This window comes from Octopus sinensis, linkage group LG16 (assembly GCF_006345805.1).
Source record: "Octopus sinensis linkage group LG16, ASM634580v1, whole genome shotgun sequence".
NCBI classification, from domain to species: domain Eukaryota; kingdom Metazoa; phylum Mollusca; class Cephalopoda; order Octopoda; family Octopodidae; genus Octopus; species Octopus sinensis.
In genome coordinates this window covers 2,009,023-2,035,463 of record NC_043012.1, presented here as the reverse complement: position 1 = coordinate 2,035,463, position 26,441 = coordinate 2,009,023, and the positions used below count along the sequence as shown (strand labels likewise).

Below are 26,441 nucleotides of genomic sequence, written 5' to 3'. Positions count from 1 at the left end.
ACGTTCGGACGGTGCTTTTATGTGCCACCGGCACTTTATCAGTTTTGTTATGTGTTTTCACATTGTTATGTACTAATCAATAAGCTACAGTTACTTATTTCTACTAATAGGTTAGTTAAATTATAGTAATGTTATGAGGGAAAAGTTGTGTTTGTCAATAACTACTTATATTTAGCATATAAGGCGCACCCCTATATTTTGCAGAGAAAAAAAATGTCTTCCTGGTAATGTATTTGGGAGGGAAGAGTTTGTTCAGTTGCCCACAAGCTTCCTGTACAACTTTATTGCTTTGTACTAATGTCAGAAATGATCATTTCTATTTTTACAGAAGTACGTCCAAAGATGTCACTGTTAAAAAGACTGAAGAAGAGGAGAGTGATAACCCTCTCGATCTGAAAGAGGCTTTCAAAAGAGTAATGTATTGATTTTTTATCAATTTGTGAACGAAAAGTCATTTTTAAAAAGAATATGACTTAAGGCTACATCTCTCCCCCCCTCTCTATGTATGTATGTATGTGTGTGTAACACACATACCTCCACTTGTATGTTCACTTGTGTCAGACTGTCACTACCTGTATGTATCTTCTATGTATCTCTCCATATTCCTGTCTCTATTCTGTCTCTTTGTCTCCCCTCTTTCCACTGATTATCTGTACATCTGTTATTCTATCTGTATATTTGTTATTGGCTACATCTACTTTGCACCCCAACTTTTTTTAATTTTACAAATGACTTCTGGCAAGGTAACATGGATGAAGCAGGGGGTGTAAGCATACTCTTTGCAGAGAAATTGGTGGATAAGGTCTTAGAAGTTGTCAGGGTATGTGATAGAGTGCTTAAGCTCAGGCTAGTCCTGCAGAATAGTATAACCGCAGTTATCTCTACATTATTTACATTCGACGGATATTTATATATATTAAATATAGAACTGTACAATTATCTCTGCCCATGCCCCACAAGCAGGCCTACCAATTGATCAGAAGGACCACTTTTACAATGCCCTCCTACAGGCTACCTCAAAGACGAGTGGCAATGACCCTTATCTTTGCGGCTGGAGATTTTAATGGGCTTGTCAGACAGCAATCTGGTGTACAAGGGGGCCATGGAATTGGTTCCCGAGATGAAGGGGGAACTAGGCTACTGGAGTTCTGTGATGCATGTAACCTTTTAATTTTTCAGCTGGCTACGGCCGGGTTAGTATCGAAAGAGTTAAACCAAACCTTCAAAGACTATAGGCACAAATACTTTGCAACAGATCTGCCATTCAATCGAAGGGGCTCTCTGTCTTGCAATCTGCATGGTAACCTCACTAGTGCTGGTGCCATAAAAAATGCAGCCAGTACTGTATATCATGTGGTTGGAATTAGGAGGGACATTCAGCTGTAGAAACCATACAAAAACAGACTTTGGAATATAATGCAGTCCTTGGACCCTGTCAGATTCTGTTGAACCTTCCATTTTGTACCAGCGTAGAACCTGGACATTAAGTGATGGCGAAGTGCAAAAATCATCTATAAAATATACTCTATGAAGTCTACTAGACATAAAGAGTACTGTAGAAAGTGTGCTATTTTAATCAAATGCATGCTAGCTATTGAACAGCTAAGTGAGAAGAGAGAGGAGTATTGACTCCAGCATGTGACTGGTACTTTATTTATTGACTCTTGAAGGATGAAGGTGAAGTTTATTGCAGTAGGGTTTGAACTCCAAAAAAAAGCAGAGTAGAACAGTTACTGTAAGTAAAATAGCTCTAACATTTCTACCAAGTGAAAACTGCTTTGTACATGATAATTATTTTCTCACTTTTTTTTTTATACCAGGAGCTTCGAGAAACTGAAACCCGTCTACGTAATGGAGGACTTGGTGGTGTGTTTGATCAGGAAGAATGGGAAAAGAAAATTGAAACATCTCTAACTATATCGGACATGGTAATGAAGTTTTTATCTTTGTTGTTGTCCCCCTCTCCTTTCCTCTGGCCAGTCCTGATTTGGCATATATCTGACCAAAGGTACTTCAACTGTGACTTGGTCATTTTTTTTGGTTTTCTTTTCTCGTATAGAGTGAATCTTGAATTACATTCTCCAATGTATCCTTCCTTCCTTTTATGTTCAAGACTACTGAGAGCATGTTTATAGAGAAATTAACTCCTGTCTCGCTATAAACTCGTCCCAGCAAGAAACAGGCTGTATGGATATCTCCTGCCTGTTTCTCTCATCAGTAGGGAAAGGTGATTGTGTTTTGCAGGACATTGCTGGCAAGCTAAACAAGAGCTGGCGAGTAACCTACTACTTAAGGATGCCAAAGCATGGCCATACTGGAGCAGGTTATCCGAACACAACATATATAGATCCACTCACCAGAGACACTGGATGCCTTCCTGAAGACCTCCCTCAACTAATGCAGGACTGAGATGGATGGCATGTGTGGATTAAAAATGTCTGAGCAAGCTCATCCAGATGATGGTGGTTACGTTCAATGACCCCATACAGATTCTCTTCATCGATTTGGCTTGTATGTCTGTAAAGCCCTGTTGTTGGCCATAGAACTGCAATTGTTTCTTTTCTATGCTTGAAACAGGCATAGAATAGAAACAATTTGAAACACGTTCCAGTAAAGTGTTGTGTTTTTAAGGCTGTCTGATGTTGCAGCCGTTTCGGTGTATGTCTGTTTCAGTCACGTGCTGTAATGTATGATAGTGTTTGGAGTTAGCCCCAGGTCAGACACTTGATTGAGTAGACCTATGATCAAAGGCATTCCAGATGTGGCTGTTCCCTCTTTTTAGAAGTATCTAGGACTATCTTATATAATCTTTCTCTTTTTTTTCTTCTTTTTTTTTTTAAGATGTAGAGTGTAATTTGAGAGTGATTTGGTTGCTATTTTTAACAGACCAAACAAATGTATAGTGGTTACACATATATACACGCATATAGAGAAACAGATATTAAATGATGATGAGGATATATATGTGTGTGTGTGTCAGGGCATGGATTTTATTTGACCAACTTTATATGTAGTTCCCTTCTTATGTCTTTTTAAATTTTTTTTAGGGTAACTGTATGTTAGACACCCAGAGTTATGTTTTAGAACGGTTCTTGCAAGGAATTATGGGAAAATCTAAATCAAAAAGTTCTGAGTCTGAAAAGAAAGAAGAAAATACTGATTCTTCTGGTAAGTTTTTGATAGAAATCTTGTTTTTTCTTCTCCTTGCAGTAATTTCAAAACTTTTTTTTTTTTTTACACAGAAATTTCTAGCATGCTACAGGATACTTTTAAGCAACTAAAATTCAGGGCTTCTACTTTGATTTAGGATTATTTAGAATTATTGTAGGTACAGACGTGGATCTATGTTAAGAAGTTTGCTACCCGACATCATGGTTCTGGGTTCAGTCCCACTGCGTGGTTCTTAGGCATATCTTTTCTGCTATAGTCTTAGACTAACCAAAGTCTTGTGTATGGATTTGGTTGACAGAAACTGAAAGAAGCCCTTTGTGTGTGTGTCTTTGTATCTGTGTTTGTTCCTCACTGCCACTTGACAACTGGTGTTGGTGTGTTTGCATCCCCATAACCTAGTGATGTGGCAAAAGAGACCAATAGAATAAGTACTAGGCTTAAAAGAAAAAATAAGTACTAGGGTTGATTTGTTTGACTGAAATTCCTCAAGGTGGCGCCTCAGTATGGCTGCAGTCTAATGACTGAAATGAGTAAAAGATATGATTTCTTGCCTGCCTTAACCCTTGTATGTGTAAATTATAACACTTAGTAGCTGCTGAAGTATTACAATATAGTTATACACTATCATAGCTACTGCACTTTTGCTATTATTCATAATAAGAGCCCATCAATCCCATAAATTAGTAAAATTAATTCCAAAAATTGTGTCCTCATTCTAAAATTAGGTATATGAATTCTTGGTTTTTAACTGGGGATTTCTATTCACACATTTCCCTTGTTCACATGTCATTAATTCTTCAGCTACTTAGCACTAATCTACTACTTCTATTTCTACTAATGCCTATCATGATGGCTATAATATTTTATATGAATTGATTTGATATTTTGTTTCAGTTTTTTTCTAAAATTCAATGGTGTTTTCTATGTTCTGAAAAGTTTTTTGTTTTTCTTGTTGCAATTCTTCATATATCAGTCAAAGAGGAGGAAGACAAAGAACTGATAAATATGGGTCTCTTAAAATGGAAAGAAGCTGTAGAAAACTCGAAAACATATTCACGCCTACATGTTTTACTTGGAATTTTGGATGCCTGCATCAAATGGGAGAAGTCCGCTGAGAATGCTGTAAGTTATAATTATTTTAACGAATTTATTGAAGAATCTCAGTAAAATGATTTGATTATTTATATAATGCAAATGTCTTATATGGTGTCACAATAAAAGCACCCAGTCTACTTTTGTAAAGTGATTGGCGTTAAGAAGGACATTCAGCTGTGGAAACCTTGCCAGGGGAGACTTTGAAGCATGACAGTCCTCCAACTTGTTAGATCTTGTCAAACTATCTGACCCATGCCAGCCTGGAAGACAGATATTAAATAAAGATGATGTAAAATGTCTTGAATGTTCTGTGAGGCCATGTGTTATTAGCTAGGTGCATTTAGTTACAATTTCATAACCCTTAAGTGACACTTCAGTCATGTGTCTTTTACTCCAGCCAGGTCAATCTGTAACCTTTGAGTAAAGTTAGATGTTAGACAGACTGAATCTGTACAATGTCTCTTGGCCTATTTTTCGCCACATTCCACTTAAATTTTTTTTTTTTACCCCTCCAAAAATAAGGAAAAATAAAGGCATCCTACCATGAATGAAGTTAGTATCATCATCATCATCATCATTTAGCATCCGCTTTCCATGCTAGCATGGGTTGGACGGTTCAGCAGGAGTCTGGGAAGCCAGAAGGCTGCACCAGGCCCAGTCTGATCTGGCAATGTTTCTACGGCTGGATGCCCTTCCTAACGCCAACCACTCCATGAATGTAGTGGGTGCTTTTTACGTGCCACCCGCACAGGTGCCAGACGGAGCTGGCAAACGGCCACAGATGGATGGTGCTTTTTATGTGCCACCGGCACGGGGGCCAGGCGAGGCTGGCATATTTTCAAAAGTAGTTTTAATTAACCTCTATTCAGTTATTATTTATTTCTTGCTCATTCTGAAGTAAACCCCATCATTCCCACCAAAATATTACCATGTCTTACCTGGAGAAACATTGATTTAGAATTTACTCAAATGGACTGTACCTGAAGTTCAAGGGTGAGGCTTTGTGACACACTGTCACATTGATTCAATGATTGGAAAGTTCTATTAGAAAAAACTGGAACACTAATCTCTCAGATCAGTCAAGGTTCGTTCAAGTGTCTGAGAAATAACCACATACCAATCTTTCTAATGTTTTAAAGTTTTTTTCTGTAGCCACTGTGCAGAACTGTTGATACTTTGGACAAAAATATAAAATTCAAAGCTAGTGCATAGCTTTCAAACTTTAACGGAAGTTTATCAAATGCACGTTCATGAATTAAAATGAGCAGCGAAATTTTGATGTTGGCAGCGGCAATACAGTGACTTCATTTCTTGATAGGGTATATATTAGGAGTAGTGGTAAATTTTATACCAGAGGAATACTGCCTGGTAAATTGGTAAAAGTTAACAAAATCAAAATATGGTTTAGATTAATTGACTTAATCCCTTTGTTTGTCCTTGTTTGTCCCCTTTATGTTTACCCCCCCCCCCTGTGGGCAATAAAGAAATATATATACTTATGATGGTTTGTTTGTTTGTCTTTTAAAACACAGAAATGTAAAATTTGCCGGAAGAAAGGAGTTGGTGAACAGTTGATACTGTGTGATGATTGTAACCAGGCATTTCATTTATACTGCCTTCGTCCTGCTCTTCCCTGGATACCCGAGGGTGACTGGTATTGTCCTGCATGTCTGGTAAGGACACAGATTTTTAAAAAAATTATCATTTGAAATGTAAATTGAATAAAGCTTTTTAAAAGGGATTGTACTCTCTCACTTGCCCTCTTCCTACTCTCTCTCCCTCTCTCCATATATATATATATATATATCTGTATAAATTCATCGCTTAAAAGAATTACTTTATATTTGTCAAAGAATGACGTTAATTAAGATATATTAGACCATCTGAAATGTCAACACCAACAATTACTTTTTATTATTTTATATTTATATTCATTCTTGTTTGTTTAGCCTCAGTCAGAACGTAGGAGTCGAAGAACTGCTTCCAGGAAGAAATATGGTGAAGATTCAGATGATGAGGTAATTCAAAGAATTTACTAAAATATACTTAACTGATATTAACCCTAGGTCAGTCCTGGTCAAGTAAACCTACAATCAATGTGTAATGGTGGACTGAACAGACTGGAGAGAATGAGTCATGGAAATCTGTGTGATTAGCACAACCGGATGATGATGGCTTACCATACTGGCATTGGATGAGTTAGATTTCTTGAGGCCTTGATGGGCTATTTTACAGTTGGATGCCCTTCCTGATGCCAAGGTCGTCTTTGGCTTTTATCTTTTTTGAGTCAGTCGAATCCTGGAGTCAATGTAATCAACATGATCCATCCTTGAAAAGTTCAGGTGTTGTGCCTATAGTAGTATTAAATTCATCAATTAGTGTTATTTAATCCCATAACACTACCTGTTTTCTTGCAGAATACTTTTTTCTGTGCCGGTGGCATGTAAAAAGCACCAATCCGATCGTGGCCGTTGCCAGCCTCGCCTAGCACTTGTACTGGTGGCACATAAAAAGCACCCACTCCACTCGCGGAGTGGTTGGCATTAGGAAGGGCATCCAGCTGTAGAAACACTGCCAGATCAGACTGGAGCCTGGTACAGCCTTCTGGCTTCCCAGATCCCCGTGCTAGCATGGAGAATGGACGTTAAACGATGATGATGATGATGACTGCTGTCTTAATATGTTAAACTATCAAACTACCAGATATATTATGTGGGGCACAAACATCGCCACTCCCTAAGCAGTGTCATTTTAAAGACATAAACACTCAGACACACACACACGTGTGTGTGTGTTTTGTATGTCTGTCGGTGTCTTTGTTTATGCCAGTCTAAAACTCCATTTAGCTTCTGTAACTTGATAGTTTGACAAATATTGATCATTCACTTCTGTACCAGACTTGATCTGACATCATCATCATCATCATTATCGTTTAGCGTTCGCTTTCCATGCTAGCATGGGTTGGACGTTTCAACTGGGGTCTGGGAAGCCAGAAGGCAGCACCAGGCCCAGTCTGATTTGGCAATGTTTCTATGGCTGGATGCCCTTCCTAATACTAACCACTCCGAGAGTGTAGTGGGTGTTTTTACATGCCACCGGCACAGGTGCCAGACGAGGCTGGCAAACGGACACGATTAGATGGTGCTTTTTACGTGCCACCGGCATGACATGATCAAACTAAAACCCTTCAAGGCAATGGTCCAGCATGGCTGTAGTTAATTCACTGGAGTAATTAAATAACGATCTAACCATTTTGTGTGCTTTGTTTACCTAATCAGTTTCTGTATCTTCTCTTCTTCTTCTCTTACCTCTCTAGAAGGGAGACAGTGATGACGGCGATACTGACGGAAACGATTTATCAGAGAAGGAACATTATGAAAATTGTGTTGTGTGTGATGGCCAAGATGACTTAATTCAGTGTTCACAGTGTCCTGATGTCTACCATATAGAATGCCACGATCCACCTTTAAGACATCCACCCAGGTACGTTGCCATTATTAGAAGAAAATTTTACATCTATTTTATCTTCCCCCTTGCACTGCGACAGCTTCAATAGGGCAAGTTTATAATGTGTAGAACAGTGGTTTCCAAATGATCCACTGTAAGTCATTTCTAGGTGCATGGTGGGTTTGTAACAACATAGTTTAAGGGTTTTAGAAAATCTATATTAATAACTAGCAGTATCGCCCGGCGTTGCTCAGGTTTGTAAGGGAAATAACTATAAAGCATTTTTAGAGATGTAAAGTATAATAGCCATCTCAGTATGGCTAACCACAAAGGAGGGGTGTTACTGCAGCTTTTTACGTTCTGAGATTTAATAATGAATTTTTAGAGAGTTACTTCCCTTATATATGCCAAAAATGCATTAAAAATGGGAAAAATTGATGGTAAATTCTTTTTTTAATCGTAGACTCATCGTAGACGCGCGCTAATACCCAGAAGGGCTCGATATGAATCACGACTATAAGATACCCGGTTTTGGTTAAACTGCACCGCAAAATGTGGGAGTAGTTTGGAATCTAAATTGTAGGAGACAGACAGCACACAACCTTACTTTTATATATAAAGATAAATCATCTTAGAAAATGGGTGAAACATAATTTAGTCATACTCATGTATGGTGTGTCATAGATAAAATAACAGCCCTTTTTGTTACCATATTTCTGCAGAAATACATTGCCTTTTATTAGTTATGAAAAGAACAAAGAATATGAGAAATGTAGTTAAATAACCTTGTTGTTCTTAAGCTGATGGTTGAGACATTAATTATTGTTAAACTTGGATAGAAAGTTTTAAGATCACTTTCAACCCTTTAGCATTCAGATTATCCTGTCGAATGTAATGCTTATTAATTCACATTGTTTTGAATTAATTGTGGATTATCTTGTAGCTTCAGGATTTTGATGATGTGATAGTTTATTTTTAAAACAACTTCGTAGGGTAGGTGTGATAGGTGGAATCTGGTTGGTATGAAAATAAAACAGGTGAAATATTTTGCCTGAATATGGCTGGTTTAAATGCTAGTAAATGTATAATAAAAGAACCAGAGACAGCCTCAGGGCAGATTAGTATTGAAAGGTTTAAGGGAAAAAAAACCATACTAATGTTTAAGCATCTTGAAAAATATGTTAGTCATAATTTTCTGAATGTTTTTCTATACATTTTCAAAAACATAATTTTGTGTAATTTTGCACGTGAAGTACACCAGTCTATTTAATTTTTAATATCTAGTATGCTCGTATTTTTATTTAATTTCGATGTCACTATGTTGAGAAGATTACGAATCACTGATATAAATATATGATAAAATACTGCATCTAAATAGATTAAGAGAGTGGAGGGTGTGGGCTGTATGGGTTGCAAGACATTCTGTTTATGTTAATATATCAAACTTCCCTTCAGTTCTGGCTCCTCCTTTAATCAGTTCTGCAGTTACTGTGTTTGTCAAAGCATGAGTGAAGTAGGTTTGTATGAATATGTAGTGTTTTCATTATTTCATCGATCTAGAAGTTGTTTACTAATGAGTTATCTTCCATGGTGTCTGTGTGTTTCATTGAATTGTGGCTGTTCCAGACTTAATCTATGAACAGAACCAAATCCATGCTGATTGTGTTGAAACTTGTAAAAATCTTTGAGAAAATTAATATTTTCATTTTTATCCTCAGGGGACAATGGATTTGTACTCAATGTAAAAGTGGTGGCCGAAGATCAAAATCACGACGAGCTGTTGCCAAACAAAGACAAGAGAGGGCTCAACGACGTAAGTATACCAGTTGTCTGGACCGAATTTTGTGGACCTTGGTTTTGTTGTGTGTGTGTGTATTTGTGTCTTGTTGCCATGGTATAGCTTACTAATTGTAAACAAACATCACTATCTTACGTGCAGTGTCATTCATTTTCAATCTTCCGTGTAAACTTCTCCAGCCAATACGAGTTTTAATTCTGGAAGATCATCATCATCATCGTTTAACGTCCGCTTTCCATGCTAGCATGGGTTGAACAATTTGACTGAGGACTGGCGAACCAGATGGCTGCACCAGGCTCCAATTTGATCTGGCAGAGTTTCTACTACTGGATGCCCTTCCTAACGCCAACCACTCCGAGATTGTTGTGGGTGCTTTTACGTGCCACCGGCACAAAGGCCAGTCTGGCGGTACTGGCAATGGCCACACTCAAATGGTGTTTTTTATGTGCCACCTGCACAGGAGTCAGTCCAGCGGCACTGGCAACGACCTCACTCACATGTTTTGTTCACGTGCCAGTAATATAGTTTCCCTTTGGGTACTTTCTGAAATTACTTTGTTACTGGCTGCCAGTTAGTAACAGTTCTTTTTGAAGGAGGTGCTTCTTACATCTTCAAAAATGCATTCATTATATACAGCTCTAAATTGCTAAATGATTTACTTTTTCCTTAAGTAAATATTGCTGCTTCATAATTTATCTCAGTTGTAGCATTTCCTCTGTGTAATACTAAAGAGAATAATTGTCTTTGCTTTTGCTTTCCATCTTTGATAGGGTCTTTCAAGACTCACCTTCTTAATTTGGCATATTTATTAACCATGTAGCATAATGCTGGTAGACATTGTATTTCTGTATTGTTGAAAGTAAGGTATCACAGAACAAGCAAGTTGTTTTATGGCTAATCAAATGCTACAAAATATTGTAATTTGTCATTAAAGACTATTTTCTTCTTTCTGCATACTTTTCAATTTTTTTTTAACATGTTTGGGAATAGTAATAATAATAATAATAATAATAATAATGATGAAATTATTGTGTATAGTGCTCAGGTGCACTACAACTTATAAAAAGTGCATGTACAGTACATAGAATTATGTACAAATGTCAGGAAAGTGAACAGTGTATGAATCATGATATACATGTGTGCATGCGTGAAGAGAAGAAATTTTCTATAAGAATATTAATTACTAATCGATACTAACTACAATACCACAAAATAATTAATTATAATCTGTTGTGTCTGGGGAGAGGCATTTTCTTTTTGTGCCTTATAATTTAACACACTCATTGGTAAAATTGCCACTTATTCCTTATTTTTATTTTCCTAAAATTAATTAAAAACCTTTGCTAAACGAACACACATGCATGCCTACTATTATCATTGTCCAATATATATGGCAGACTTTGTACTTTCTAATCTGTTCTTATACATTAACACGTTGGTGATCCAAGCAGAATATGTTGGACCCAGAGCAGATAAATCTATCAAATCATTGGGTCCAGATTTTGGCCCACAATGAAAATGTTCATTACAATTCTTTTCTTTTCCAGTACTGTCTTTAAAACATTGGGTCTCTTGGCAGACTCCTTTTAAGTATTGTACGCCCGGCAATGTTTATTAATATTGCCAATGACCTTCTCTGTGTTCATTTTCCTTATTTCTGTCCATGTTTTGTGCTCATGGTTGTAAATGATTTATAAAGTTACTTATCTTTCCTTAATTTTCTACCCAGAGAAATGTTTTAATTCTAGTTTGCATCTATTTTGTGAAGACTTTGGTTGTTATATTTGTCTAATATATTACAACTGCTTGATATTCATGGCTTTTATATAAATTAAGATTTCTCTTGATACACTGTAGATGACTAAAAAGGCCACAAAAAGCCCTGGGGCTACAGTCCCCCACCGCCCCACCCCTAGTGTAGAAGCTTCTTTGGTTGCTTTTTGTAGGGGTTGAAAGTGGAGTAACTTGGTTTTTGTACACATCTCTTATCCAAAAGTTGTATCTGGTTCCATGAAACAACTTTGTTTTCATCTCTTAGGTAAGAAGTACATGAAAGAGTCTGAGGAAGAGGAAGAAGAGGAGGAGGAAGAAGAAGAAGAAGAGGAGGAGGAGGAAGAAGAAGAAGAGGAAGAAGAATCAGAAGAAGACATTCCTAAAAGTTCAAAATCCAAGAAAAAAGTACAGCTCAGAACATATTGTAAGTTTATTTGAAGTGGCACTCTCTCACCCTCTCTCTCTTTCTTGTATACATATTCTTGTGTGTGTGCACACACACACTCTCCTCTCTCTCTCTCACACACACACATACAATGTGCTTCACAGAATTTCTTCTGTTTCTGCATTCTGGGTTCAAATTCCACTGAGGTCAACTTTGCCTTTCATCCTTTAAGTACCAGCTGAATCCTGGGTCTGGATGTAATCCAGGCCCCTCCCCGAAAGTCTCAGGCCTTGTGCTTATAGTAGAAGGAATTATATTTTCCGATTTTAAATTCATCAATTAGTGTTATTTAATCTCATAACATGAATTTTAGCTACTTTGTCCTATGACAGGTTTGCAAATTCTAATTTCAGTTATTAAATCGATCATTCATTTTATGTTGACAACAGAATTGTAAGCTGGCAGGAAGAAGCTTTGAGATATTTAATTATGGGCCTTTGCATTCTGAGTTCAAATTTCACCGCTATTGACTTTGCTTTTCATTCTTCTGGAATCAGTAAAATAAAATATCAATCAGTTATGCAGAGTCTTCTCTGAAAATCTGTTACCTTACAACAACTGGCATTCCGTTGGTTATGACAAGAAAGGTTCCACTTGATCTAATCAACAGAACAGCCTGTTCATGAAATTAGCATGTATGTAGCTGAGCAAGTTTCTTCTTACTTTAGTTATGGCTGACTCAAGTTCTATCAGTGAAATCATAGAAGCCTATTAGCTGGCTTTTATCTATTCTTAGGTGGTAAGCATAAAACCCATTGGTTTGTTTGATGACAAAGAATTCCTTCTAGTAGAGTCCATTCTTTTGCAAACATTTAGTCTATGCCTTTTATATGATGGTAACCCTGGAAGTGGAGAGAAGTTTGTCCCCTTCATGTCAGTCTGTCTTCAAGACCATGTAAATGCCATGTGTACTGTTCTTTTTTCTTCTTTTTTTTCTTTTTTTGACTAAATCAATACAAAGAAAATAGTTCTCCTGTTCTTGTGATCTGTCTGTCTTTCTACCTTTAACTTAGAAAGCGGCATTTTTTTTCTTTCTTTTTTCTCACTCATTTTTAGCTAAAAGAAAACCGAGAGTGAAGAAAAACTATAAGGAAGAGTCTGAAGAGGAGGAGGAGGAGGAAGAAGAAGAAGAAGAGGAGGAAGAAGAGGCAGAGGAGGAGGAGGAAGAAGCAGAAGAGGAAGAAGAAGAAGAGGGTGAAGAGGAGGAAGCTTTAAATTCTGACGAGGAATATGTGTCTGCTGTGGTTGCTCAATGTCAAGAAGACGAGAAAGCCAGTGTATCTACTCAAACGTCATATCGACGAGGTACCAGCAAGGAATCTTCCCGACAGGCAGGGACACAGACTGCTACTACAGAACCTTATTCTTCCAGGAAACGACGACGGAACACCGAGTTGTCTGTAAGTTCAGCTTTATCCTAATGCTGGCTTATAAAAAAAAAAAAAAGCAGGGACTCTTGTGTATTTCTGCCACATTGTTTTCCGAACCCCCGCCTGCCCAGCCACCTTTCTTTAATTCCCTAATCACCACAGCTACCACCACCACCATCACCACCGACAGCTAAACACGATTCTAAATAATTTATATTTCTTTTTCTTTTAACCTTTTATTCAAACCCTCTCTTACATTTACATTTATAAGTTCCCTCCATCATCATCATCGTCAGCATCATCATTATCATAATAATCATCATTGCTATGGTTTAAAAAAAAAAAATTTTTTTTTTTTTTAGAATTTTAAAAAATAAATTTATTTTTTCCCACCTATAAACTACTTCAGATTTAATCATCCAGTGAAAAAACAATATTTTATTCTCTTTTTCTAATTTTTTTTCTCCATGCTACAATGAATCTTTATTTCAATTTATTCCCCTCTGCCACCGGTCTGCTCCTCACAACTGTTACATTCTCATTTGTTTCCCTGTTTATCTTGTTACAGAAACTGTTGCTTTTCACACATCTCTGATATTGTTTAACCCATAATGACAGTTTTTAAAGGAGCTAATCTATAAAAATTATAAATACCATGTCTTCAAAAGTAGAAAAGGGGCTTACCCCTTATTCAGCTAAAAACAAAACAAAACCAGGAAAAAAAAAAAGCAAAAAACACATATATATATATATATTTTAGTTTGCATCTCACAATGGTGCTCCATTTTACAGCAAAACACCCTTTGCCCCACATTTCACAGCAGATCATATGTATCAGGTCAAAACCACAAGCAGACAATGTGCTGAACCAACCCTTGACAAAGTTCTAAACCATATTTTCCCCTCTATTTTTACTGGCTGCAGACCAATAAGCAACACCAGAGGAAGAAAGTGCAGTACATTTTGGTAAACCCCCAAATAGAACATCCTTACTTATTCTGAAGCAGCTGAGCAGCAGTAGGAATTGGTGGGAATTGCATCCTGGGGGACACAGGAATTATTCAAACTTCTGTTAACTACTCTACTGACAGTTAAGAACTGAAGGAATAATGAAACCTTCTTCAAGGTGCAGAGCAATTCCTGTTTCATTAGCATGAACACAGATAAGAGCAAAGAATGAAGGGCTGTTAATTTGAGTGTTTGATGGTTTATAGTGCCCAGAGGAAACCCTTTCAAACGAGTGTAGTTTGAGAAAGGTACTTAGAGGATCAAAGGATTACTAAAGGTTCATGACTGTTGGTAGGGGTTTGACAAGACTTGCTCATTCGGATATGATACAGCTTGTTTGATATTGGTAGCATTAAGAGGTTTCATGTCAGCTTTGTCTGAAGCCTGGATTGGATTATAGTATGAGGACCGCTAATCATAGAAAGATAGAGATGGGTGGGGGAGATGGGGCTGGATAGGTTTGTTGTGTTCGCCAATTATATCTGTCTGTCACACAGCACAAAGACATTCTCTGCTGATGCAAATGCATTAGATGTGTCTCTACAGCTGTTTAAACAAACATGGTATGCACAAACGCTGTGGGTGTGTGTGTACATACACATACAAACGCACATGCATGAAGACACAAGTATATACTAAGGATAAAATGTTCACCATTAAATTGGTATTCTTATATATATATTCTCTACCAGCCTACTGCTACAGTTGTAAGCTAATAAAACTGCATTAAAGCAATATATGTATATATGTGTGTGTGTGTGTGTGTAAGTATATAGATATATATGTATGTGAAGGCATGTGGCATAGTGGTGGCACTCACAGTTGCTAGCTTGTAGGTTCAATTCCCCAACTGGACACTGGGCAGTGCATTGTTCTTGAACAAAGCACTTCGTTTCACATTGCTCCAGTCCTCCTTTCAAGCAGTGGGGAATGTTGGCCTGTGTGCTCAAACGGTGCAAAGTTCCTTGTGACCAGCGATGTGTAGCATCTGATAGTACAGTTAGTCACATAAGATATATATGTATGTATAAGTATATATGTGTGTTTGTGTGTGTGTGTATATATATATATATATATATATACCTCGCTTGGCAACAGGTGGGGGTTGGCGTCAGGAAGGGCATCTGGCCGTAGAAAACTTGCCGCACGCATAGCGCTGCGTATATGTGCATACATATATGTGCATACATATATGTGCATACATATATATATATATATATATATATATATATATATACATACATACATGCATATTCATTCTTTTAGTCTTTTATTCTTTTACATGTTTCAGCCATTTGACTGTGGCCATGCTGGAGCACTACCTTTAGTCAAGCAAATCGACCCCAGGACTTATTCTTTGTAGGCCTAGTACTTATTCTATCGGTTTCTTTTTGCTGAACCACCAAGTGGTGTGGATGAAACCACACCAGCATCAGTTGTCAAGTGATAGTGGCAGGGGGGACAAACACAGATATGAATTACAAATACATCCATCCATATATACAATGGGCTTCTTTCAGTTTCCGTCTACCAAATCCACTCACAATGCCTTTGGTCGGCCTGAGGCTATAGTAGAAGACACTTGCCCAAGGTGTTACGCTTGTGGACTGAACCCAGAACCATGGGGTTGGGAAGCAAGTTTCTTACCACACAGCCACTCGTGCGCCTTATAATATCTTTTCACTCTTTTTACTTGTTTCAATCATTTTGACTGCGGCCATGCTGGAGCACCGCCTTCAATCAAGCAACTCAACTCCGGGACTTATTCTTTGTAAGCCCAGTACTTATTCTATCGGTCTCTTTTGCCGAACCGCTAAGTGACAGGGACATAAACACACCAGCATTGGTTGTCAAGCAATGCTAGGGGGACAAACACAGACACACAAACATACATATATATATACATATTTACGACGGGCTTCTTTCAGTTTCCGTCTACCAAATCCACTCACAAGGCTTTGGCCGGCCCGAGGCTATAGTAGAAGACACTTGCCCAAGATGCCACGCAGTGGGACTGAACCCGGAACCATGTGGTTGGTAAACAAGCTACTTACCACACAGCCACTCCTGCGCCTATATATAAACAATCACATCATTGAAATCTCAAAGATATGTGGTGATGGATGATTAATTCAAGACAATGTGAATAAATAAGCATTATGTTTGACAGTAATCTCAATACTAAAAGGTTAAGCTTTATTTAAATGGCTGGGAGAAGTAGTTAAAATTTTAAATTAGTTTTATGAAAATTGCATCAACAACAAAAAAGACAAAAATAGATTTAATTGGTGAGCTAACTTATCAATATGTTGTGAAATTACTTTTCCCTTCTTATCTGCTTAGAAAGCTAAAAAAAAAAAATATAAATAAATTTGTTTTTGTTTATACCTTTCATTTTTTCCCTATCCAAATAATCTTAAAAATGAAAGACAAAACATCGCCCCTCCCCACACCTCTTCAAAAAAGTGTAGAAAAAAAAAAGCAAACAGAACAAACATTCTCCTTTCCCCCTTCCCTCCACTATCATCCAATGACCTTAAATCTTTGAGTAGCTTCCACTTTATTGGCTACTAAACTGAAAACACCAAAAAAACAATAAAATAAAAAGGAAAAAAAACATTGTATTAAAGACTATATGCTTCATCTTGTTCTTGTGTTACACAAACATTATTATTATTATTATTACTTGGGTTCTCATAAGAAGCGGTGTGGCAAATACAATAGACTAGAGGGTAGGGAGCAGGGCGGATCTGAAACCCTGCCTGAAATTCTCAATTCATGTCATTTCATTTCACTTGTATTGCTAATGCCTTTGAAAAGTAAGGTATGAAGAACATCACACTATCTTTTGTAAATTGGGCCTTTTGAGCCTGTGTAAGAAATTGTACTGTGTTTAACAACTACTGTTGTTAAAATAAACTGCTAATATACATACATTTTATCTATATATATATATATATATATATATATGCATACACACACATATACATACATAAAGACACTATCCAATGTAAAGTTAATATTGAGAAAATACAATAAAAATGTAAAAGGACTTGTTTAATTAGACTCATTTAATTATGTCTTTAATTTATCTATGAAACCAGCTTTGTGTGTATGTATGTACATGCACACGTGTGTGTGTGTGTGTATATATATATGTGTGTGTGTGTGTATGTATACATATATATAGTCAGTCTCAAGTCTGAAATCTGAGTGAATGCATGAAAGAGTGATCTCTCCTAAATGCACCCAGGAGCCAGATGGTGGTGTTAAATCAGGTAACAGATTGCTCCACACATGACAGAGAATCTTGTGGCTATCACAGAAAGCTCCTCGTATAGAACCGGCTATCAATCCTCAATAGTAATTAATTACAAAGAAGTGTTGTGTAGAGTGACTATGTCAGTGAAAAATCTAGAAAATCTGAGCAATGAAATTATTTCATGCGGAATATATAAAAACAAAGATTTCATAACTTCTCCCATACTGAAATTGATACTACATGAAAAAGGTTGCGAAACAACCATGACCCTATGGCTGTCACATGTGGTTAAATAAATGTATATTCACCTCTCATATCTCCAGACTTTATATTTATGTGTGTGTTGTGTTCATGATAACCATGGTCATCTGGAAATGCAGTGGGGTTGGTTATTTACCATTCTGCAATTGGTATTACTAAATTGCAATGCCTTTTGGCCTTGGTTCTTGGTGAAAAGCCACTCCATTTCTTTGTTCTTGTGTCTTTGAAAAGTTAATGAATAATTAGCCCTCTTTTTCTTTTCTTTTTTTATTTTTCTCTTGCTCTGTAAGTACTTCTTTCAGCCCTTCATAATGTTTTTACTGTAATTTGGTTGACTCTGTTGTGTCCTCTGTGGCTTAATCGAGTACTTTGTTTTGTAGCTTATTGAAATTAAAATTGTTGGAACGTTGGAGGGATCGGGTGGGGAGTAAGGAGGCAAAAAATGTTTTGTGATATTCATTCCGGTTCTTTACTTCTTGAGCTTAAACCTCACAAAAGTCAGCTTTGCCTTGAAATGGTAAAAGCACATTCTTCACATAACTTATGTATGCTATTTAGTTTTGTGCTTATGTTTCATGTATATAGATCCTACCCATATCAATTGCTTTTTGTTTTCTTGGAAATCAACAAAATATCTATCATGTAGTGGGATTGGTTCAGTTCTCTCCAAACATGTGTCTGTGTCCCTTTGGCATTCAAATTACTCCATCAACAGTAATGCTTGGATTAATCATGTACAGTAATACCTCACTGTACAAGGACACGCTTTATGAGATCCCGAGTTTTCAAGGATAAGATCGAAATTTTGTATGAAGTGCAAAAATTCCTACTACCATAACAAATGCTTCTGCGTGTTACCGAGAAATTTATAGAGAGCAAAAAAAAAAAAACTCCTTCTAAGCAAACAACTCTGGACTTGTTTTTTTTATGTTAAAAAGAAATCTACAAGTCTGTCTACAAGTACTTGTGAATTGGCAATTGTGTCTACAAGTGATGGTGTGTGCAAGTCTAGTGAAACCGATTCAGAAAAAAAAAAATATTTGTTATTATAAATGATCTTGACATTCTTTTTACTTTACATAAAATATTCTTTACATTCTACTACTGTTTTATTGCCATTTATTTACAAGTATTATAAATTTTATAGGTGAAATATTTTTCTGGGAACGAATTATGATTTATAACATTGCTACTATGGGAAATTATTGCTCTGCTTTACGAGTGATCTCCGGGAACAATTTAACTCCTATATCAAAACATGGCTATTATCTTGTACCTTTGAGATTTCAATGATGTGATTGTTTATCTTCAGAACGATGTTGTACTGTGGGTGTGAGAGGCCAAATATGGCCTGTTTAAATGCTAAAGGGTTAAAGCCATTTCAATACTGCCCCAGGGTGGAGTGGGTGGCACCTGTATCATATTTTCTGATCACACTTTTTCATCACATCCTCTTCTCTTACAAATCTCACGCTTCATTCCTTTGTAAAAGTTCATGACGTCTTCGTCATCATCATCATAATTAGAATCATTAGTGACAGAATAAATCTTTGTTACTTTCTGAGGTCAAATCCTGCCAAAGTCATCTTTGCCTTTCATCCTTTCTGGGTCAGTGAAATAAAGTACCAGTTGAGCACTAGTGTTGTTGTAATCAACTAACCCACTCCCTCAAAATATGCTGGCCTTGTGCCAAATTTGAAACCATTATCATTATTATTATTAATTATCTTTTTGAAGTATTTCTTAGTAAACAAATTTTTAGAAAATGTTTTGTAATAACCAATCTGAAATTCATATAAGTTATTAAATTTCGTTTTATAATTTCATTATATTTTCTGTACACAGTTTTTCTCACAAAAGAATTTTTTTCCCTTTACACCAGTAATGTCTCTTGTGTGCATAAAAATATTTCCATCAAAACGTGTCTGTTTCCCATTGTGAGTGTAAAATTACCAAATACCCTTCTGTCTGCTTCCTTATGTTTCCATAATTAACATAAACAACTAACTTATTACAGATGCTATTCCATTTTTTTCAACAGCATTAATAATTAAATAACAGTAACACCGCTAATAATCATAATAATACTTTATTTATGTTTTCTCAATGTATTTTTCAGCTCAGGGGAAATCAGTGTAATGAAGTTTCTTCCTGATGGAAATAGCTTTTCCTCAATCATTCTCACATTTGATGAGGCCATCTCGCTACCATACTATAATTACAAGGCTGTATTGTGGTGATACAGTTATAAGAATGTCATACTTTAATCATGTGACATCTTTGTGGTTGTGTTATAATTAGGGGACCATATTGTAATTATGTCGCTATACCGTGACCAAAGCCAACGTTACTGTGATTTGATTCATTCTGTTGTCAGTATCGCAAATATAACCATGACCACCTGGTTGACGTATCTCCATTACCAATTGCATTTTCTACTACAGATACGTGTATGATTGATTGATTCTAGTTTCAGCTCATGAGCTGTGGCACCACCATTTATGTCTATCTGCAATAAATATTTGTTACTACATCAGTGTTACAGCTGCTGTGTTCAGTAAACCTACCACCACCATCACAAATCTAATGATACATGCCCCATGTATAACTCCTACCATCCCATTCTATAGTTCCTCAATGCCTCCTCTCTGAGGGAGCATTGCAGGTCTTCAAGAGAGCACCCCACCCCCTTTTTTTAAAAATTTTTCTGACCGGACTTTTAATTTCTATTTTTATTTGTTTAATAACTGAAAGTTCAATTAAATCTTTTAAGCCTTAAGGCCTTTTATTTTGTAATTTGATCAGGTATATCTCTTGGGACAGGGCTTAAACAGTTAACTTGCATCCCATATGTGATGATGTGACTCAGCTATCAACAACTGATTATCTAAAAGTAATAGACTCGGCCAATTAACTTAGGCAATCACATATCAAACAGACCTAATAATCAAAAGTATTCCAGATGTGACCATCACAATCTCACGATGGCCAGTGTACTCCTATGCCCCAGATCTTGTTTCAGTTTCCAAAAATGCCTGACCATACCTATACATATTTAGTTGAAGATTAAAAACAGTAACCTGGTTCTCATTTTATTGTCACTGGAAAAAAAACTCAAACAAAACTATTTCTCTGTTTTGGTCAGTAAAGTTGTTTCAATTTCAAATAATTATTGTAATCCGATTGTAAGTGGTCTGAGTGAATGGGGGTCTGTAACCCGGTTTCAATTCCCAGAAAATGTTGCTGCATTTATATTCTAAATATCCTTATAAAAGATGTGAAGGCATGGCTGTGCGATAAGAAGCTTGCTTCCCAATGACATGTATGTATTTATGTGCACGTGTCTATGTTTGTTCCCCCTCGCCATCACTTTACAACCAATGCTGGTTTGTTTATGTCCCTGTAACTTAGCGGTTTAGTAAAAGAGATCAATAGAATAAGTACTGGGTTTACAAAGATCAAGTCTTGCAGTCAGTTTCTTTGACTGAAGCCCTTTAAGGGGGTGCTTCAGCATGGTTGCATTTGAATGACTAAAACCAGTAAAAGAATAAAAGAATGTTGCTAACTAGCTTTCCCCCCGAAGTCATTAGGTCACGTGTCAATTAAATCAAACCACTTCTACTACTCCCCGCCCCCATAGAGTCGGCCTAATTTACTTGGTTGTGTGGTTAAAAAGTTCACTTTTTACTCATAGGGTTCCAGGTTCAACTCCACTGCATGACACTTGGGGAAATTGCCTTCTTTTCTGGCTGTGCATTGACCAATAGGTTGTGAATGACAGTGGATGGAGAGACACTAGAAGTTCTGTGTGTTCAAGCACTGAGTGACAACTGGTGCAATCAAGCAGAAACTCCTTGTGCTATAGCTACTTGGCAGAGTTATCTCCCTTGATACTATTGGCTACTTAGTGTCTCTTATCCCACGAGGATGTGAAATGCCAAAGACACAGATAAAGTACTGGGGTTAATTAACATAATAAACTAGAATCTCAGGTTGCATCCCAGCATAACCATAGGTTAATGGCTGAGACCAGTGAAAGAAGAATATACCCTACCCATGTATGTTAGAATTTATTATTGTTATTAAGATGGCTAGTTGGCAGAAACAGCATGCCGGGCGAAATGCTTTGCGGTTTTTCATGTCTTTACGTTTTGAACTCAACTTTGCCTTTCATCCTTTCGGGGTCGATAAGTTAAGTACCAGTAGTGTACTGGGGTCGATGTAATTGACTGGCCTCCTCCCCCAAAATTTCAGGCCCTGTACTTAAAGTAGAAAAGATTATTATTATTTTTAAGCCAGCGAGCTGGCGGTCGTTAGCACACCAAGCAAAATGCTTAGCGGCATTTTGCTCATCCTTACATTCTGTGTTCAAATTCCACTGAGGTCGACTTTGCCTTTAATCCTTTCAGGGTCAATAAAATAAGTACCAATGTGGGGAGAGGGGGGCAATGGGATCAACTTGCCCCATACTCGCAAATTTCAGGTTTTGTGCCTACAGTAGAAAGGATTATTATTATTATTATTATTACTACTACTACTGCTACTAAGGCGGCGAGCTGGCAGAAACGTTAGCACGCCAGGCGAAATGCTTTTCTGAGTTCAAATTCCGCCAAGGTCGACTTTGCCTTTCATCCTTTCGGGGTCGATTAAATAAGTACCAGTTGTGCACTGGAGTCGATATAATCGACTTAATGCATTTGTCTGTCCTTGTTTGTCCCCTCTGTGGGTAGTAAAGAAATGGGTATTTCATCCGTCTTTACGTTCTGAATTCAAATTCCGTTGGGTTCGACTTTGTCTTTCATCCTTTCGGGGATGAAAGTACCTGGCAAGTGCTGGGGTCAATGTAATTGACTTACTACCCATCCTCCGAAATTGCTAGCCTTGTGTCAAAATTTGAAATCATTATTATTATTGCCTTTCATCCTCTTGAGGGTCGATGAAATAAGTACCAGTTGAATACTGGGGTCAATATAATCAACTTACCCACTCCCTTGATATTGCTGGCCTTGTACCAAAATTTGAAGCCATTATTATTATTTAGGCAGTGAGCTGGCACACTGGGCAAAATGCTTGGTTCATCTTTACGTTCTGAGTTCAAATTCCACTGAGGTCAACTTTGCCTTTTTATCTTTTCAGGGTCAATAAAATAAGTCCCAGTTGAAAATGGGTCATTGTAATTGACTTTTATTCCTCCCCCAAAATTTCAGGCTTTGTGCCTATAGTAGAAAAGATTATTATTATTATTTTTTTTTTTTTTTTGGTTTTGCTGGATGAAATTGAATATGTGAAGTGAAATACTGAGTTGCTTGATTCTGTTTCTCTCTTTCAATAACATTCAAAATTGCTGTCATAAACAGACAGACACACATACACATGCACACTCGGCATATGTACTACTAGAGAATAACTACTTTGGTTATTGCTTCATTTTATCAAATCTTCCATTTTGCTGTTTTACAAGATAACGAAACAAAAATTACTAAAAAAAAAAAATAATAATAAATCAAAATTAGAAAAAGACTTACAAACAAAGAATGGTAAAAAAAAAAAAAGTAAAACAAAAGGAGACCTGTAAAGTTTTCCCCAACTTTTGAAATATAATACCCTGACCCGTTGGATGTATATCACCTGAGCCACATGTCCACACACTCACACACACACATTTACTCCCACACTCACATTTATGTACTCATTTGTAATTGAACTCTGACTGTCTCTTTGAAAGTAAAAACATACCAAAGTACCGTCTGAATTACTGGGTCAAATCTTATTTTCACTGCCTGTCTTGATGTGGATTGAAATAATCGAGTTTTGTTGTTGTTGTTGTCTTTTTTTAAGTTTTCTTAAGCAGTTTATGGCTGACTCTGCTTATTGTGCTTCTGGGATCGATAAAACAGAGCACCATTCAATGTACTGGAGCTGATCCAATCAACTATGCTTTCTTGCAAACTGTGTTTCTCTTGTGCCTGTATTTTAAATATTATTATTATTGCTATTTCTGTATCTGTGTGTCCATGCCAACATCAGCTAAACAAAAGTACGAATTGGTGTCGAAAATCACTTTTTTTAAACCTCATTGCCAATGCCCCAGTGAACCGTTACTTTGGTTTTACTTTACATTGTAAAGTTCTGTGAATGTGTTTAATAGTGTGATAAAGAAAGGAATATTGTAATACAAGGGATATACTATGATAAAGACAGTGTTGGCAGGTAAACAAAAGAATGGAGGTAAGTTCCTGATGAACTGGGAGTCTGTAGAGTAGATCTCTTCTGATTCTCACATGGAACCCTTTCCTTTCACTGATGTCACTAATCTGACTTTTAGTGGTAAAGTATGATTGATCCCCAACTTCCCATATCATTGACTTTCATTGTTAATTTAGGATTTTATTTTATTTATGCTTTGACCTGTGAAGCATTGCTTCTCTTCTCTTGTTGTAGTTCCTTGTCATCTCTTTTGTGAGGCCCAGCATCCTGGGATCAGATTTTTTGTGCTCACCCCTTCCGTGCCCCCTTTCCATTCTGTACTAATTACTATACCCCTCACCCCCAATCTGTTCTTTCTTAGAATATTAGCTCTTTGAGATCTCCTCCCTGCTTATGTCTTTCCTGCAAATATTCAACAGGAATTTGACTGACATCAGTCTTGCCAGACTACGATGGCCTATGAAAGGCCAAGGGCCCTGTCCCTCTTTTAAACACTGCAAGTAAAAAAAAAAAGTTTAATCACTTCTTCCATTGTCTTTGTTGCTCCTCTTCCACCAACTCCCTCTTCTTGGATTATTGGTCACTACTTTTCCCAATTTTAATTCCTATTAAAACATCAGCGTCAGACTTCTGTTCTAATGCAGTCTTCTCTTTTGCACACTACAACTGAATTCTGTTGATGCTCATTCTTCTTTTTCATTTCATCTCTGTTCCTTTGTTAATGCTTATTGATATTACACATCAAGCTGAGCCTATATGCCTCATTATTTCCAAGAATTCTAGTCTTAACGGTAGGCACGAATATGACTGAATCATTAAGAAATTTACTTTTGCAACCACAAGGTCCCAGGTTTGATCCTACTGTGTCACATCTTGGGTAAATGTCATTTTCTGTTGCCTCAAGTTGACCCATTTCTTGAGAGAGGAATTGAGTTGGTAGAAACTTGTTGGGTAGATGTGTCTGTAATTCAAAAAGATACAGCCTTGACACATGCTGCCAAGCTGATTCTATCTGTGGAAAAGCACTTCCTTCTTTCAAATAATTTTGAAAATAAATTAAGAAATAAACTTGGTTATAATTAAACTGTTGTCTTGTAGATAAATTTACCAGAAATTTTAATAGGAGATTGTAATTTAGATAATTTTAAAACAGAAATTTTGTATTGTAGAACCAAGGGCAGTTTGAGGTAGGTTTGTATCAAAAGGGTTAAGGGTACAGGAATCGTGGAATACTCGACCACTTACACATTAATTCCAGAGCAGGTTACCCATTGATCAGACAAGTGAATCTTCATTGTTGAAAGGTTGATATCCAAAAGCAGTCTTATGTTTAGAGTGCCTCCCCCCCCCCTCCAACCTCTGTTATGCAAACTGCGCTTTGTACTGTAAGAAAATCTTAGGCTTTATTCCTATGTAAGAAAGAGGAATTGGATGAGCATTCAAGAGAGCTTTTGTGTAAATATTCAGTCTGGACATGGCAGGAATGAGAGAGCTTTCAACCAAATTATTTATCTTTCTTTTAAGACGTATAGGAGTTCAAATATTTTGAAGTCTTGAATCTTCTTAAGACACCATTTGTTTAGACAATTAAAAAAATACTGTGCAACCTTAAGGGAGAGAAAGTTTGTATGATCACTTGACTTGCTAAAAATAACATCCAAATATCACTTAAATCACATTCAGTGATTTAATCCTGCAGCATTTAAATCAATCATATCAGCCCCTAGTATTCTGTTTTCTCTAGTTAAACCAGCTGAACCCAGCCATTCACACCTGCCCTACAATGGCTTTCTAAAACTAAACAGTCACATCGTTGAAATCTCAAAGATATGAGGCAACGCAGGATTAATTTGAAACAGAGAATAAATAAGCATTACATTTGGCAGAGTAATCTGAATGCTAAAGAGCTAAAAACAGAACAGCTACATTGTAGGCCTTTATCATCATCATTATATTTCTGCTTCCCATTTTGGCACAAGTTGATGGATCATCACAGTCTGAGTCATTTCTTATTTGGAGCGATTGCTCTTCTAGGTAGGTCAGAGCATCTCGTCTTGATATATGCCCCTTTTTTTATTCTTGTTTTTTTTTCTTTTCTTTTTGGGGTAGTTTCTGCAATTGGATGTCATTGCTAATACCAACCACTTCACACTAAGGTCCTATGAAAGATTCTTCTGGCTGCATGCGATTCCTTTCAGGAACAAGATTTGTGTATCTGTTGCTACAAGGATTGTATGTCATTAGTAATGACCTAGCATACATTTAGCAGTAAATATATATATATTTATATATATATATATACATACACACACACACACAGGTGCAGGTGTGGCTGTGTGGTAAGAAGCTTGCTTCCCAACCCCATGGTTCCAGGTTCAGTCCCACTGTGTGACATCTCAGGCAAGTGTCTTCTACTATAGCCTTGGGCCAACCAAAGCTTTGTGAATGGATTTGGTAGATGGAAATCGAAAGAAGCCTGTTGTATATATATATATATATATGTATGTATCTATGTGTGTATGTCTTTGTTGTCTGTGTTTGTCCTCCCACCATCGCTTGACCACCGATGTTGATGTCTTTATGTACCCGTAACTTAGCTGTTTG

At 36.9% G+C, this 26,441-nt stretch overlaps 1 protein-coding gene across 5 annotated transcripts in view; it reads left to right on the top strand.

Moving 5' to 3' along the window:
• LOC115220347 (tyrosine-protein kinase BAZ1B) overlaps window positions 1–26,441 on the top strand; it is a 117,958-nt gene that overhangs the window by 75,757 nt on the left and 15,760 nt on the right. For 4 of the 5 annotated variants that reach the window (XM_029790453.2, XM_029790454.2, XM_036509818.1 and 1 more), the window contains 10 exons: window positions 329–413; window positions 1,821–1,928; window positions 3,048–3,168; window positions 4,145–4,293; window positions 5,799–5,939; window positions 6,216–6,284; window positions 7,583–7,749; window positions 9,432–9,526; window positions 11,550–11,708; window positions 12,786–13,129. In XM_029790453.2, the coding sequence (XP_029646313.1) occupies window positions 329–413; window positions 1,821–1,928; window positions 3,048–3,168; window positions 4,145–4,293; window positions 5,799–5,939; window positions 6,216–6,284; window positions 7,583–7,749; window positions 9,432–9,526; window positions 11,550–11,708; window positions 12,786–13,129 (1,438 nt within the window). Of the gene's footprint in view, window positions 1–328; window positions 414–1,820; window positions 1,929–3,047; window positions 3,169–4,144; window positions 4,294–5,798; window positions 5,940–6,215; window positions 6,285–7,582; window positions 7,750–9,431; window positions 9,527–11,549; window positions 11,709–12,785; window positions 13,130–24,963; window positions 24,967–26,441 lie in introns of all 5 variants that reach the window. The other variant, XM_036509820.1, reaches the window with a different exon arrangement.